Source organism: Diceros bicornis, chromosome 7 (genome assembly GCF_020826845.1).
Source record: "Diceros bicornis minor isolate mBicDic1 chromosome 7, mDicBic1.mat.cur, whole genome shotgun sequence".
NCBI classification, from domain to species: Eukaryota; Metazoa; Chordata; class Mammalia; order Perissodactyla; family Rhinocerotidae; genus Diceros; species Diceros bicornis.
This window is the reverse complement of record NC_080746.1, coordinates 69,186,904-69,202,821: the sequence shown is the minus strand read 5'-3', so window position 1 is coordinate 69,202,821 and position 15,918 is coordinate 69,186,904. Positions and strand designations below refer to the sequence as shown.

The 15,918-nt window shown below is 47.9% G+C and overlaps 1 protein-coding gene across 3 annotated transcripts in view; it reads left to right on the top strand.

Moving 5' to 3' along the window:
• Window positions 1-261: 261 nt before the first annotated feature.
• Window positions 262-15,918, top strand: part of IRAG1 (inositol 1,4,5-triphosphate receptor associated 1) — a 115,576-nt gene continuing 99,919 nt past the window's right edge. For all 3 annotated transcript variants that reach the window (XM_058544685.1, XM_058544683.1, XM_058544682.1), the window contains exon 1: window positions 262-328. In XM_058544685.1, the coding sequence (XP_058400668.1) occupies window positions 262-328 (67 nt within the window). The remainder of the gene's footprint in view (window positions 329-15,918) is intronic.

Below are 15,918 nucleotides of genomic sequence, written 5' to 3'. Positions count from 1 at the left end.
TGGGCACTGCCATCCTCTGTGCGGCTGCCCGCGGGAGGGGCCCAGGGCGAGTTGCTGCCTCGCAGACCCAGCCTGCCCTGAGCCCCGGGGCCGGCCTGGTCAGCTTCCCCTGCCGCTAGCCCCCTGAGCCGGCCGAGGGGGCTCCCCGAGGAGCTCTGGGCTTCAAGTCCCAGCCCCTCTCAGAGAAGGCGGCGGCCAAGGCTCGGCAGCCAGAGGCTTCTCAGCTCCGAGCTCCGGAGCCAGATGTAACATTGACCTTAAATGGTAAAAGCTCCCCAGAGTGAAGAGAGGCTGGCCAGAGGAGGAAAGGGGAATAACTCAGTTTTAGGTAAGTCATCGCTATATCCAAGAATAACCTGCCTCTTCAGCCGGGAGCGGAGGGAACCCTTCTCCTCCTTAAAGGTACAGGGTGCTGGGATGGGGGCTCTTGACTTTAACTTTCCAGGGGAACTCCAGGGGAGTTCGCTTTGTTGGATGGCATTTCAGCTGAGTGTTTGTACTGTTGCTATCATAATTTTTAAATGAGAACTGAATCTTGCCAGTCCTGACCTAACTAAATCGTGCTCCTTTTGCTTGCCAGTGGAAAGCCTGCACAGGTTAGGGTGAAACTTTGGGTTCTGCCTGGAGATCCCCACCCCAGATTTCCTGTGAGCCCATTTGGGACAAGAGAGGGTCCCCAGATTATGCGAGCCCACCAGGCAGGGCTTCCCCTCACTCCCTGCTACCCCTTTCCCTGCCCTGCTCTTGCTGACTTGTGACTCTCTCTGGCCACCCTCCCACTCTGTGCCACCCCCCACCCCCCACCATGGACCCCGTGCTGGCCCAGCCCTGTCTCCATCCTTGACCCTGCCCCTGTTTCTCTCCCTGCCCCTCCTGTCCTGTGTTCTGGTCGCAGCCCCTGTTTTTATCTCTGTCCCGGTCTCTCCTTCTCTCTCCAACTTTGTCTTCCCCCCACCCCTAGAGGGGGTGCATGTGCCTGGCCTGAACCCCAAGCCCTGCTCACCTCCAGGAGCTTGGTTGAAGCTAGAGTGAAAGGCACTCAAGCTGGCTTTCTCCAAAGGAAAGACCAGTGGAAACCAGAGGCCAGACGGGGGCCCAGCTGTCTTGCTCCTTCCTGCCCAGGAAACAGTTGTAAAAGCCTAGAGATGCTCTGCAGTTTGAGTAAACAGAGTGCAGAGTCTGGGACTCTTGGCCAGCTCCTGCCTCCCAGAGCTCGGCAGCTGCTGTGCTTTTAACACTCTTCAGGTTGCTCTTGGGGGATCTCAGGGGAAAGAAAAGCAGCCCGCAGGCCTGTCCGAGCTGGATCTCCTGCAGGAAACAGGAGGAAGTGTCCCAGGACTGTTATGCTGGGAGCACTAGGGCATTAGAGCCTGCGAAGGATTACCTTGTCCTTACCAGGGGGCAATGACATGCTGGTGAGACAGGTGGAGTTAACTCCCTTCAACCTCACCCCAACACTTTTACGGGGAAGAAACTCAGGTTAAGTGACTTGCCTAAGGTCAGACCACTAAGAAAGAGCAGAGCTGGGACTTGAACTCAAGTCTGTATGACTCTAGCTCCAGTGCTCCTGCCCCTCAACATAGCTGTGAGTGTGAGGGTATACTCCTGCCTTAAATGGTGGCTTGTGATTTTTGACCTAATGGACAACACAGTTGTCATTGTCATGTTGACCACTGATTCAGTGGTGTGTGTGTGTGTGTTGGGGATGGCTGTTTGTATTCACAGCCTCTGTACCTTCCTTTATGCTTGGTAGTATGTGGGATGTTCCTGCATACCCTCTAAGATCACCTGGGAGAGAGAATCACGTGCTAATTGCTACAACATAATGAGTGATCCCCATAAACGTGTTCTGGAAGAAAAAAAGCAAACACGCCATTTATACTATGCCTCGAACGCTGTTCTAGGCACTTGCCATACAGTAACACAACTCCCACAACTCTACAAAGCAGGGATTATTGTTACTACCCTCATCTTGTAGATGGGGACATTTTAGGACAGAGAGGTCGCACAGCTGGTGAGAGGTAGTGCTGCCATTTGACCGCAGGTAGCCCGTCTCTGGAGGCTCTGCTCTTAACCACCATGCTCTGTTCGTCTCGGGTGGGTACTATTTCTGAGAGGGCAGTGGGGTAAGCACCAACTCTCTTCTGACTCTGAGGTTCTCCACGCGTGATTTCATGTGCTCTTTTCAGCAATGCCTTGAGGAATGTAACTTCACCTCAATTTTACAGATGAGGACACGAGGAGTAGGGGATGTAAAATGACTTATCCACAGTCACCCAGCCACCCAGTGACAGAGCAGGGGATTTAGTGTCTTGGATGAGGATAGTTAGGGCCATGTAACGCCTTCTACTTGAAACTAATTCCCAGCGGGCCCAATGGGCTCAGAGTTTTGGGGTGAAGGATTCTGTGAGTCTCTGTGAGAGGAAGCTAGACTCCTTGCCTGATGGGCTGAACTACACATATGGGTTCTCAGCTTCCCAAATGGTCCCTGCCTCTTTCCTCTAAGTCTTGGTTATAAAGGTGGATGGAGCACCCCACGCCTCCAGCAGGAATGGAGACTGAGCCCTGTGAGGGCAGAGACCCTCTCTCATTCTCCACTATGTGTCCAGCACCCAGAATGATGCCAGGAGTGTATAGGTGCTCAGATCAATTTTTTTTTTGATGAAGAGATGTACATAATGCTCGTAAAGTGTGTTCTGGTTAAATGGCCCTGGTTTTATTATGTGTGTGTGCCTGATGATCAGATTCTTCTAGTCTGGCTAGAGAGGATGCAAGGTGCAGATCTCAAGTTATCCATGCCCTCCCCTCTGCCACCTCTCCTGGGTCGCCCCATGGAGCCACTGGGCTGCCCCTCAGTCATCCTCTCTGTGGCTTGGCAGTCAGCAGAGGAATTCTGTTTACTGGCCAAGGAGGAACAGAGGCCTAGATAGACGGAGAGGAGAGATCTTGGAGCCTCCAGACTCTGCCCCTACCTCTTGGGGAGCTCTTTGAGTGGAGGGAGATAGGGAACTGAGTTCCCGTGTGGTAAATGTAGAAGGAAGGAGGAGAGGAAATGGATATTAATTGAGTTCCCATCTTGCGCCAGGATCTCTGCTGGAACCGCTATTTAGTTTAATCCTTGTGATAGGATGAGCACGCTGTGGCTGAAAGAGGTGAAGCCCAAGGACACACAGCTGCTAGGTGGTGAGTGGGGATTCTGGCTCAGGACACACAGCTGCTAGGTGGTGAGTGGGGATTCTGGCTCAGGCCACCTAAGTCCAAAACAGGCACGTTCTGCATTAGATGCCACCAGCGTCTAGTTAGTAACCTGGGTCCTGGGTCAGTTATCGAATGTCACAGTCCAAGTGATGGGAAAATCAAGAAAAGACTTGTGTTTGCCACGTGGACCTTGGAAGCCAAATCCTGAGTTCAGGCGACAGGCCAGGGCAGCCTCCCTGGAGGGGATGCAGAGGCAATGCGACTGTATGACCTTGGCCGAGCCCCACCTTCTCTGCAAGGGACTTCTCCAGGGGAGAAGGAAAGCAGGTAACAGGCAGTCAGCCACACGGAAAACCCTTCTCCCAGTCGGCCACAGACATAAAAAGCAGTTTGCGAAGGCTGGGCTTAATTGACTTCCTTTCTTCCTGGTACTTTTTTTATTTATAATTTTTATTCAAATTTTTTTCCTGGTAACAAAAGGTATGTTCGTTGCTAAACTTTCTTGGAAGATATACAAATGAGTATAAATAAGAAATTCAGAAATAAATATAAAATAAAAAATCCCTCCAGAATCCTATCACTAAGAGACACATATTGTTAATATTATGGGGTGTTTCTTTATGTTTCTCTATATTTTATAAAACGAGGGTCTTACTATATGTGGTTTTGTAGTCTGTTTTTAAAAAATTTTTAAAGACAATTTTTTTAGAGCAGTTTTAGGCTCACAGCAAAATTGAGAGGAAGGTATAGAGATTTCCCATATACCCCCCGCCCCGACACATGCGCAGCCTCCCCCATTATCAATATCTGGCACCAGAGTGGACATTTGTTACAGCTGAAGCTACACTGACACATTATAATCACCCAAAGTTCATAGTTTACCTCAGGGTTCACTCTTGGTGGTATACATTCTATGGGTTTGGACAAATGTATAATGACTTGTATCCAACAGTATAGTATCACACGGAGTATTTTCACTGCCCTAAAAATCCTCTGTGCTCCACCTATTCATCCCTCCCCCAACTCCAACCCCAGCAGTCACTGATCTTTTTACTGTCTCTACAGTTTTGCCCTTTCCAGAATGTCATATAGTTGGAATAAGACAGTAAAGTTCCTCCTTGTCTTTTCATGGCTTGGTAGCTCATTTCTCTTTAGTTCTGAATAATATTCCATTGTCTGGATGGACCACAGTTTATTGTCCACTCACCTACTGAAGGACATCTTGGTTAGTCTGCTATTTTTTAACTGAACACTCTATCATGATCATTTTTCCACATCGTTAAAGGTACTTCAAAGCATGATTTTTCAATGGCTGTATAATATAGAATCATTTTAGCTGTGCAACAGTTTAATCATTGTTCCCCTCGTGGGGCGTTTACAAATGTGGTCTTTTGGAGGAACTGTCTCAGTAGCACACACATGATGGCTTTTCCATGCGTTTGTGGCGTTTGGAAACTCAGCTCTCAGAGGTGGGCTTGTGTGGCGTGGCCCCGGGTGTGGGCTTGCTCTGCAAGATGATAATAAGGGGGATACTGACTCAGCCCTAAACACATGAACTCGCCTTGTAAGAACGTTATTCCCTTTTAAGTTCTTGTCAATCCTTCGGATGAGGGAGAAAGCCTCCATCTGAAGTAGCCTGGGAACGGGAGTGCTGCAGAGCCTTCTGCACTAAGACCAGAAGTTCAGGGAAATCAGGACAAGTTGTCCACTCTGTTTGAGCCTGGTACGCCTTCTCCTTCTTTCAGACACTTGCTTGTCTTCCGCCTTGACAAAATGAGGGCAAGCCCTGGGCCCGGAGCCTTTGCCAGGCAATAGCTAGAATTTAATAACTGTTTTCATTTCATTATTTTTACAACTCCTCTCTATTTGTGGTATAGGTGATACTGATTTTGCCATTTATAGTAGGGATATGAAATTTCCTTTTTTTTTTTTTTTTGTGAGGAAGACCAGCCCTGAGCTAACATCTATTGCCAATCCTCCTCCCTTTTTTCCCCCCTTTTTCTCCCCAAAGCCCCAGTAGATATTTGTACGTCATAGTTGCACATCCTTCTAGTTGCTGTATGTGGGACACCGCCTCAGCATTGCCGGACAAGCCGTGCGTCGGTGCGCGCCTGGGATCCGAACCCGGGCCGCCAGCAGCTGAGCGCACGTACTTAACCGCTACGCCACGGTGCCGGCCCCTGAAATTTCCTTTTTAAATAAATGTAATGACAAGGGTGGCTAACACTTATTGAGCGCTTACTGTGTGCTCAGTGCTGTTCTAAAGCTTCCCCTGTGGTTCTTCATTACTCCTCACAGCACCTCCTGAAGTGGTTACTATTATCCAGATGAGGAAACTGAGGCACAGTGAGGGTAAAGAATGTACCCACCAACACAAAGCTGGTAAATGGCAGAGCTAGGATTTCACCCCTGGCTTTCTGGCTCATTGCTAGTCAAATTAAAGAACATTAAATCAATCAATGTTTAGGTAGCACACAAACATGCCAAAAAAAGTGAGGGTGGTGTGCAGATGACTCAAGTTGAGGGAACACTGGCTTGGAGGAAATTGGGGGTGCTAGGAGCAGGGGTATCAGTGAGGGCAGGGTGTGGGGGAAGCTGAGCTACCCCCGCAAAACCAAGAGAAAGTTAGGAACCTGTGGGCCAGCAGGAAGGACTGAGAGGGACCAGAGGGTATACTGCTCACAGCGGGGCTGTAGGGCTGGGGTGCGGTGCAGATGGCATGGTGGCTGCTCTGGGAAGGCACACACAGAGGCCACGGGGTGTTCTGCCACTGACACGCTAACCGAGAGGATGTTTCCAGAAAGCCCAAGGTTCCTGGTTCATCAGAAGCAGAACAGAGCCTGAAGACACCCTTGACTTTGCTCATACAGGTGTGGTCAAAAGAGTGCAGGCCCCGAGTAGGGAGGTGGGCACAGCATTGACCAGCTCTTCCCTCATTATCGTAGAGGGAGATGCTGCCTTGTGCTAGAGACAGCACAGTGCCCTGGAGGAAAGTGCGGGCCCTGGAGTGACTGTGTGGCTCCACCACTGACTAGCTGCGTACCTCGAGCTGCACTTAATCTCTCTGAGCCTCAGTTTCCTCTCCTATAAGACAGAGATAACGATAGTGCCCACCCTGCAGAGTTAAATCCCTTAGCCCAGTATCTGTTCTTTGTACCCAGTAAGCATTAGCTCTTCTTATTTCTAGCTCTTTCTTATTTCTTATTTCTATTTGGAGCCAGGGAAGAGGGTCCATCAGAATGAGCTGTAGCTATGGAGGGATACAGCCACTGCCTGAGAGGTAGTGCTGAAGCAAGGAGGGAGCAGGGAGGAAATGCTCCTGCCTCTCTCTGCTCCCATCTCCTGCTGGTCCCTTGGCCAAACTCAGCCAGCAAGCATGGAATCTCCCATGATACATCCCATAGGTGTTATCTGGGTGCACAGAGCAGAGAATGGATCAGGAGGCAGGGCAGGGAGAGAGAGAGGGCGGGCAGAGGATAACCTGCTCGGATAGCTGATGTGTTGGAAGGGCATCCTTACTTACTGAATTGTTTGTAAAACTGCAAGTAAAATTTTCAGTTTTATCCACCAGATTGCAAAAAATTTTTGAGAGTTGCTTGTGGTGTTATTAGCAGTAGTGTCTTCACTCCACAATTTTTGCAGGGGCATTTTTAAGCCACATGCCCATTTTATGATGGTTGGTTTGGTTAAAACTAGATAAATATGTTTCACTAATCCACTTACTTGGGCACATACAAACTGTGTCACACTTCACTGAAAGCAAATGAATACAAGAGTGCTATGTGAGTCCCCTTTGTAGAATTGCCCCTGTTCCCTCAGAACATCTCACAAACTGGATGTGACAGTGACCTTTCGACACATGGACTGAATGAAGGCACCATGGTCAATCTGCTTATTTAATACTAAGGAAGTAAAAATAAGTAACAGTTTCAGATTGTCTTCTCACATTCCGCTGGATTGTCTTGCACATTCCCTGGGCACACCTACTCTGCTCTGAAGACCACCACTCTAGGGCACAGCCCTTAGACTGACCAGGCTCCAGTGGCTCCTGGTCTCTGTCTGAGGTCTGGGGAGAGAGAACCTGATGGGTCCAGCTTGGGTCAGTATCAATCAGCCATGGTCAGGGGACAGGATCATGGGGTATAGATGTGGCCATAGGGAGCTATCCCTTAAATGTAGAGGTTCCTTCTAGAAAAGGGGAAATTGCTGAAAGCAAAAGTCTCTCCAAAGGATGTTGTCACCTGCCAACTTGTAATTGTCTTCCTGTCCTGTCTTCTGGAGATCCCAGTCAAGCCTCCCAACTCTTCAGCCACATTTACAGACAATTTCTTGGGTTACTTCCATATACGACTAATCATGTCCCTCGTGTGTAGGTTTTTCATGTGATTGTACATCAGAGGGCAGCCTCATTTTCTTGCTATTGTCCCCATGTACAGCCAACATTCCCGACAGGTCTGGGGTTCACAGGGCCTTACACTGATAGAAGCAGATTGTTTCTCTGGTCAGCTGGGCCCAGGCAGAGAAAGATGGATGTGGTGATGGAGCTCAAGGGTCTGGCACATTAGATCCAGAAATGCTTGGCGAGTTGTCCCTCTATCATGATTCCTACAGTCTATAAAACACAGAAGTTGCTCAGACATGCAAACAAAGACAGCCTGACCTTTCAGAGTCCTGGAGGGGAAGCTTCCACTTGCTGAAATCTCCAGGGGCTTTTTCACATGACAATTACAAGAGTAATAATAATGTGCAGTTACACATCACTTAATGATGGGGATACGTTCTGAGAAATGCGATTTCATCATTGTATGATTTCATCATTGTGCGAACATCATAGAGTGTACTTAAGGGGAACAAAATTTGCCCACTCCCAACTGTCTCTTTAACATGAGGATTATTTTAGGCTGATTATTTTTAAGAAACAAAAGACTTGGAAAATTTTTGTTACCTCTCCCTTAACTGCCTAAAAGAATTCAGATAAAAAAACCTGTCTCAGGACGTGAGCTATCACCTTAGCATAACATGAACTAGGTGGTGGACAGGGAGGAACCTAGAAAAGACTGTTTGTTGGGCTCCCCTCTGTGTTCTTCTGTTTCTGTGTGGCCAAACACTTGTTTTCCAAATGTTTGCTCCTTTTCACTTACCTGTGAATTGCCTTTCTCCCCTTTGAAGTCCCTGCCTCTCCCCAACCCCAACATCTTCTATTGTCTTTAGCTGAGGATGGTATTTAAGGTGACTGGCTTTGGCCATTTTGGCAAGTTACTTGGTTTTCCTGGGTTTCTCCCGTGTATACATGTTATTAAACTTTTGTCTCTTTTTATCCTGTTAATCTGTCTCGTGTCAATTTAATTCTTAGACCAGCTAGAAGAAACTAGCAAGGTAGAGGAAAATTTCTTCCTCCTCTACAGTACTTATAGAAACCTAAATGGTACAGCCTACTACACACTAGGCTATATGGTACTAATCTTATGGGACTACCATCGTATATGTGATCAGTCACCGATGAAAATGTCATTATGCGGTGCATGACTGTACTTATTATCATCACTAGCACAGTTATGGTTAATTGAACACTGGCTAAAATACTGTGTTAAGTGCTTGACAAATATTATCTCATATTTTTGCAACACTCTGTGAAATAGGTAATAGTATTATCTCCATTTAACTGACGAGAAAATTGAGGCTTTGTGTGGTTTACTAGTTCACTAAAGATTACTAAGTGGAAAGTGGCAAAGTCCAGGCTAGATTCCCCTTGGTGCAAAGTGTGTATAGCCCATCAACAGTGAGAATCTCACACTGGATGCTGTCAGGCCAGGAGGGAGTAGAAGCTGGGTCAGTAAGATTTCAAAAAAGGTTAGATCCTTGTGGGTTTATAGAGAGGTAGCAAGGGAAGGTAGCACCATGGCAAGTTTGTAGCAGGTTCTTGGTAGATATTGAGGGAGTGAATGAATGAACGAATGAATGAACCCTCCCAGGTTTGAAGACAGTGAAGGCCTTCTAATATCCACCCCTGGTATCACCTCTTAAGTTGAAATGAAGAGAGTATATAAGCAGTGGTCTCAGGGTCTAGGCTTGGCTCTGCCTCCAACTCATTTTGTGCCCTTGAGCAAATTGCTTCTCCCTTCCGAGACCTTGGTTTCTTCATCTGTGAACCATTCACCCCTCAAAGCCCAGGGGTTAGCCCCAGCAGTTGTGTGACTGAGGCCATCCCAGAGCAATGATTGTGTCAGACTGCATCTGTGACGAGGAGGATTGTAGGTGTGTTAGAAGAGTCAGCTGTTATTGTTCATTCTCTAAAAGCCCATGCAGTGCCTTTAGGGACAGTCAGAACTGGCGCCGGGTCCAAAGTAAATAGAAGGCTGGGTTTTTAAGAAAACATTTACTGCTGAAGGACATTCTCTTTCTTGTTAACAAGGCATTTGACTCATGCTTTGGACATTTGCTGCTCAGATGAGAGACGATGGTCTGTGTTTGTCACTAGTAAAAGCAGCCTCCGGAGCCTGGTCCCTCTTCTGTCACCCCGTAGGGCCAGCTGCTCCAGCTCTCCAGCTCTGGGAGCCGTTGGGTGTGTCCCATGTGCTGGAGGTGGGCCAAAAAGCCTGGATCTCAGTCCTTTGGAAGAGATGAACTTCATAGGCACTAGAATTTGGGGGCCCCCAGGAGGCATTGGGTGCCCCTCAGAGCTCCCTAAGTGGAGGAGATCTGAAGAACTTGAGGAGACCCAGGAAAATGGTTTAAGCAGCTAAGTACCACATGCATATTATGTTTCCAGACTGAATCTTACTTGATCCTTCCAGAGGACCATGGAGCCGTGTTATTTGTATAACCTTTCATGAATTCTGTGGATTTCACAGTTTTAGGCACTATAGGTAGCATAAGCCTTCCCACTGTCCCCCTCCCGCTGCCCCCCGCCCACCCCCAGGGCCACAGGAGGATTTTTGTGGTCCTGGGCACTTGGCCTTCATGAGCCACTTCTTCCTTGAGAAATGTGTTTTATAACTCTGTCGGTATAAAGACAAATATATTAATGTCATCTATTAAAACATTTTCTTTGACCTTAAAGTTCATTTTTTTCTTCTGATTTTAGAAGAAATTGGAACATTTTCATGGGCGCTAGGCACTGTTCCTACCACTCTTAATGGATAAGTCCACCCTGCCCCATCACCTTACCGTTCAGAGCATGGTCTAGGGCCCAGCAGCATCAGCATCACCTGGGAGCTGTTAGAAATGCAGACTCTTGAGTGCTGCCTCAGACCTCCTGAGTCAGAATCTGCAGCTTAACAAGACCCCCAGGTGGTTCATGTGCATATTAGAGTCCAAGCATGCTGCCTGCCACCCTGTCCCATGATACTCCTGGGAATATCTGAATCACAGGCCACACGATTACCCCAAATTACAGCAGGAAGTTTAATAACAGAAAATCTTATATGGAAAATATATTTAGCATTAAATGCCTGTATAAATGCCAAGAATTCCTGAATGGCCTTGTCTGCCAAAGCCATTCTCCTCTCTTACCCAACTGAGGCTTCCACCCCCCCACCCCCCGCCCCCTCAGTGGAGAAGTGAGACCTAGGGGAAGGGGGTGCATTTGCTCCTGAGTTGGTCCTTCCAGCTTTCCCATGAAGCACTTGGCCTCTAGAGCCATCTCAGCAGAGGGAGAGAGGGATGCTGGAGGCAGGCTCTCGGTGCCTCAACCGAGGCAGAGTCTGTTGGCCAGAGCTAGTGGCACGGCCCCAACCAACTGCAAGGGAGGCTGGCAAGTGCAGAGGAGCACAGGAGTATGCAGGGGGCACTAATCGTCTCTGCCACAGGTGGAGAATTAGTGAGGCAACTAACAGCTCCTGCAGAGCCTGAGGCCTCCCAGAGGCCAGACATTAAGGAACTGTAATGTGGCCAACGAGACTCAGAGTTTGGAGAGAAGTCCTAGAAAAGCTGGGAAAATTAACTCAGAGGCAAATGCACACCCTCCTCCAAGGTCTTACTTCTCCAAGAAGGGTGAGGGAGCATCAACTGGACAACAGAAGAGAATGGCTTTGGCAGCCAGGGTCATCCAGGAATTCTTGGCATCTGTATACCCACATAATGCTGGATATATATTCCATATAGGACTTTCTGTTATAGGACTTCTTGCTACAAGATGGAGGCAGTCATCCCAACTGGCATTAAACTTAAGTCAGCAAGATGTACATTCAAAGCCACTGAGATTTGGAGTCTGTTGCAGCAGCTACTGTTAATTGTCTTGATTCACTACCCAAGCACCCTTGTCACAGGTACCCTCTCCCATTTCCCCAAGGGGAAGATACTTGCCACCTGTCACTGGTGCTGCCCTCTCCCTGCCGCTTAGCCATGCAGCCCCTCGGCTTCCCTAGTGCTCTAACTCCTCCCCTCTCTGTGCCGTGCCCCTCGATTACAGGCTTGTGACATCCTATGTTATAGGGAAGGAAACTCAAGAACCCACTGGAAAATGAGTGAATTGGGTTTAGAATCTCGGTCTTCTGACTCTTATGTGTCTTTCTGTGAGGGAGAAAAACATGAAGTAGAAGTAGAAGGAGGCCTTCGCAGCCTCAGTATAGGAAGAGTTATTCCTAGGGAACCAGGGACGTCTTTTAACGGGCTTTGCGCAATCCTCGCTGAGAGGTTTGATAAAATGAGAGGCTGTGGGCCTGGGGTGGGAAGTGCCAGGTGTGGACAACTGCTCCTGATGCAGTGTGGGAAATGCCCCTCTGCAAGGTTTATGAAGGATTCAAATGCCAGCTAACATTTAGTGAGCACTGACTATGTGCCAAATGTTGTTCTAAAAAGTTCATGTGCATTATATAATCTACATTATTATCATCACTCACGTGTTACAGATGAGGAAACTGAGGCACAGAAAGGCTAAGTAACTTGCCCAAGGTCATGCAGCTACTACGTGGCAGGGCTGAGATGTGATCCCAGGCAGCCTGGCTCCAGAGCACACGTGCACAACCGCTCTGGTCTCTCACCTCTGGACCCCCACTAATCTGAGAGGGTTGGGGACATCTCCAACTAGTGCTTTGAGGTGGACACCTTGAGGTACTCCTTGAAAACACATTCCATGGTCGAATAAGCTTGGGAAACATTCTGTACTTTCTCTCCCACTTGGAGATTTATACTGCATATCTGCTTCTTAAAGGCTGAGAAGTCCTGCAGGACAGAAACCCATCTCATGCTGATATTCCCAAATGTACTGAAACACAGAATCTTTATTTTCAGCCCCTGACAACATCACCCAGAATGAGGGTTGCAGAGAATATTTTGGCAGAAATTGGCTGGGGACGTTCTTGCTTGAGCGGACCCGAGGTGGATCACGTGATGTCTGGAAAGCCCTCACTGCTTGCAGAACTGCCAAGGAAGGCTCTAAGTGGGCCACTTAGCCCAGAAACTTTCTCCCTGGAAGGCAGACGGTGGCCAGTGTGGGGACAGCATGAGCTCTGCTGGTTTCCAGTCCTCCTGGGCCACCCATCAGCCCTGTTCCTCCAGAGAAGTCACAGCACCACGCTGAGCCTCAGTTTTCTTATCTTCAAAATACCATTTGCCTCCTAGAGCAGTAGGAGGATTGAGTGAGCTAATATGCCTACAGCATCAGGCACGTGGTGTGCCTGTGATGAATGGTGAATGTTCTCATTGTTATCTGTTGTCTATTTTGCTTGCCTTATTCTTTAGTCTCCCACGTGGTTCCACTTGAAACTAGGATACTGAAGTTGGAAGCTTCCAAGGAAGAGGCTGGGCCCAATTCTATCACATCAGGCTGGAAGCCATTGTGCCTCTTTTCTGCTCCAAAGAGGTCAGGGGACTCCCCAGTCCAAGAGATCATTTCCTCCTGAGAAGAGGAAGGAGATGCTCTTGGGTTGAACAGAAGAATAGGGAGGAAATTCTGAGAGCTAGGATTGAACTTGTGGGACACACCTAGATTTAGCTTCGTATCAACATCAAAAGGGAACATTAACCCAGGATTCCAGAAGGTCCCAGAAGACCCAGAAAAGGCAAAAGTTGATCTCCTTGGTGCAGGCAAAGAAAAAAGTTTGGATTATAAATGAGGTGCCAATTGGCAGAGTGTGTGCAAAAGTCTGTGCCAGCATTGTCTAGTCATCTGGCAAGGGGCATTGCTAAACAATGGTGAATTTGATAATAAATTTCAGAAGATGATTATTTTAAAAAAAGACCTTGGACAGAGAGGCAAATTGAGAGTAGTGGTGTGGAAAGGGCACTGGGCTGGGAGTCAGTCTCACTGGGCCCCTAATGGCCGTGTGACTTTGTCAAGTTGCTTCACCCCACGGAGCCTCAGACTCCTCATCTGAAAAATGGATGTAAAAGTATCTACCTTGTAGTACTGCTATGAGGAACAAATTAAATAGTGGGTCTGAAATAGCTTAGTCAATAGAAAGCTCTAAACAGCAAGAGGTTAACTAGAAGCACCCTCTAAGCATTGCCATCAGGAGACAACAATCAGGATGAAATAGCTCCCTTCTAAAGAGCTGATGGTGAAGTCAGCCAAGCAGACCCAGGATGTTGGCAAAGACTGGAGATGCCAAGTAGAAGCAGCTTCCTGGTAAACACAGAATTACCATATGACCCAGCCATTCTACTCCTAGGTATATACCCAAGAGAACTGAAAACAGGTGTTCAAACAAAACTTGTACAATAATGTTTGTAGCAATGCTGTTCACAACAGCCAAAAGGTGGAAACAACCCAAATGTCCATCAACTGATGAATGGATAAACAAAATGTAGTACATCCACGCAATGGAATATTATTCAGTCATAAGAAGGAATAAGGGAGGTATGGCGAGTGACTGCTTAATGGGTACGAGGTTTCCATTTGGGGTGATGAAAAAGTTCTCGAACTAGATAGTGGTGACAGTACACAAAATTATGAATGTCCTTAACGCCACTGAATTGTACTCTTTCAAATGGTTAAAATTGTAAATTTTGTGTTATGTGTATTTTATCACAATTAAAAAAAAAGAAGTTTCCTGGTAAAGAAGAAATATAGCCCAAAGGTTAGGATCTCCTCTCTTAGAGTATGGTTGAGGGGACGGGCAGGGGATTCACAGTTTGTCAGCTGGAAGGTGGAGTCTTGTGTCAGCCAATTTACCCAGGGCATATGGCGGACAAAGCTTGTGCAAGGACCCAAGGGGATCCAGAATCGAGTAAGATGTGCTCCCTGCTCTCAAAATGTGTGTACATTATTCTCACTTGAAGACAGGTTGACAGGTACCATATACAACAAGGGAGTAAGTTCAGGGCAGCGAGACATTTATTCTGCCTTGGCCTTCTGTGAAGTCTTCTTGGAAGAGAAGATAGTCGAGTAGGTGGGATTTTGGCAGATAGATAAGAAGTGGAAGGTTTTCAGGGAGAGGCAAAAGGTGGGAGAGTGGGGGAAGTGTTTCCGAGTGTGGAACAGGTTGATATGAATCAGGTGCAGCATGCGAGGAGTTGGGGGAGAGGGTCCTGAGGGATAAGCTTGAAAGGGAGTTAGGGTCAGACTCTGGAGGGCTTTGTAGGTGGAGCGAGGCAGTGGGGACTCGCTCTCCAGGCAGTGGGGAGTCAAGGAGTCTTCTAAGCTGAGGAGTAACGTGACTAAGCCCATGTTTGAGAACCATCAGTGTGGTGGAAGACGGACTGAAGGGGAAGAGACTGTGGACAGGGAGGACAGAGAGATGAGCCGTGGCATAGTCCCCCAGGGGTTAAGGAGGCCCCCCAGGGCAATGGCAGCAGGAAGGGAGAAGGTAAACCAAATCTGGTGAGCTTTGCATTAGCCAAGATTCTTGTTTGCATGGAACAGAAACTTATTCAATTTTGATTAGACAATAATCAGAATTTTCTGGGTCACATACCTGAGAAGTCTAGGGCAGTTTCAGAAATGTCTGGGTCCATGGGGCTCATTCCCCCTATCTCTCAAGTGTCCTTGGTATTGGATCTGTTTTCAGGTGGCCTCTCCCTCGTGATGGCACAGTGGTACTTGAGTTCCTGGCTTACATCCTATCTTGCAGAAACCCCAGCAACAAGAACTCCCCAATAGTTCCAACAAAAGTCACCAAGCTGAATTTATTGGCCCAGTCTGGATCCCCTGGCCATGCCTCAATTAATCCCCGGGGCCAGGGCCTGGGTGTTCTGCTGGGCCAGGCCCGTGTTACAGGCCCACTCCCACAGTGGCATCAACCACCCCCACCCCAAGCACAGGGATGATAAGGATGCTGCTGTTTCCAGAAGAACAGGGACTGGGTGCCAAATGGGCAAAAACTGCAGATGTCCCCCCAAAGCAGCAACTCTGTGCCAAGTCGTTTACACTCCTCAATCCATTCCCTTGACCATCTTGAGGTGGGAACGATTATCTCCATTTTACAGAGATGGAAACTGAGGCATCGATTAACTTGTCCTCCCTCCCCACCCCTCGAGCACTTTCTCTGTTCTGTGCTGCATGGGTATCTCTTAGGGAGGCAAAGTGGAGCCACTAAAGCATCAGTACAAAGGTCATGGCTAAGAAAATTGGAACCAAAGTGCATGATCTTTAAGCTGAGAGACACTCAAACTGTATTTCAATCAGCATGCCCACGTAACCATTATAGATCCCAACCACTTAATCGTTAGAAGATCGGAGGTCAGTTTCCACGAGACAGGGGAGATGCTCATTCCGTGAATCACTCCTGTCCCATGGGCAAGGCACCCTGGAATCCTGGTTGATCAGTGGGTGGGAGAGTG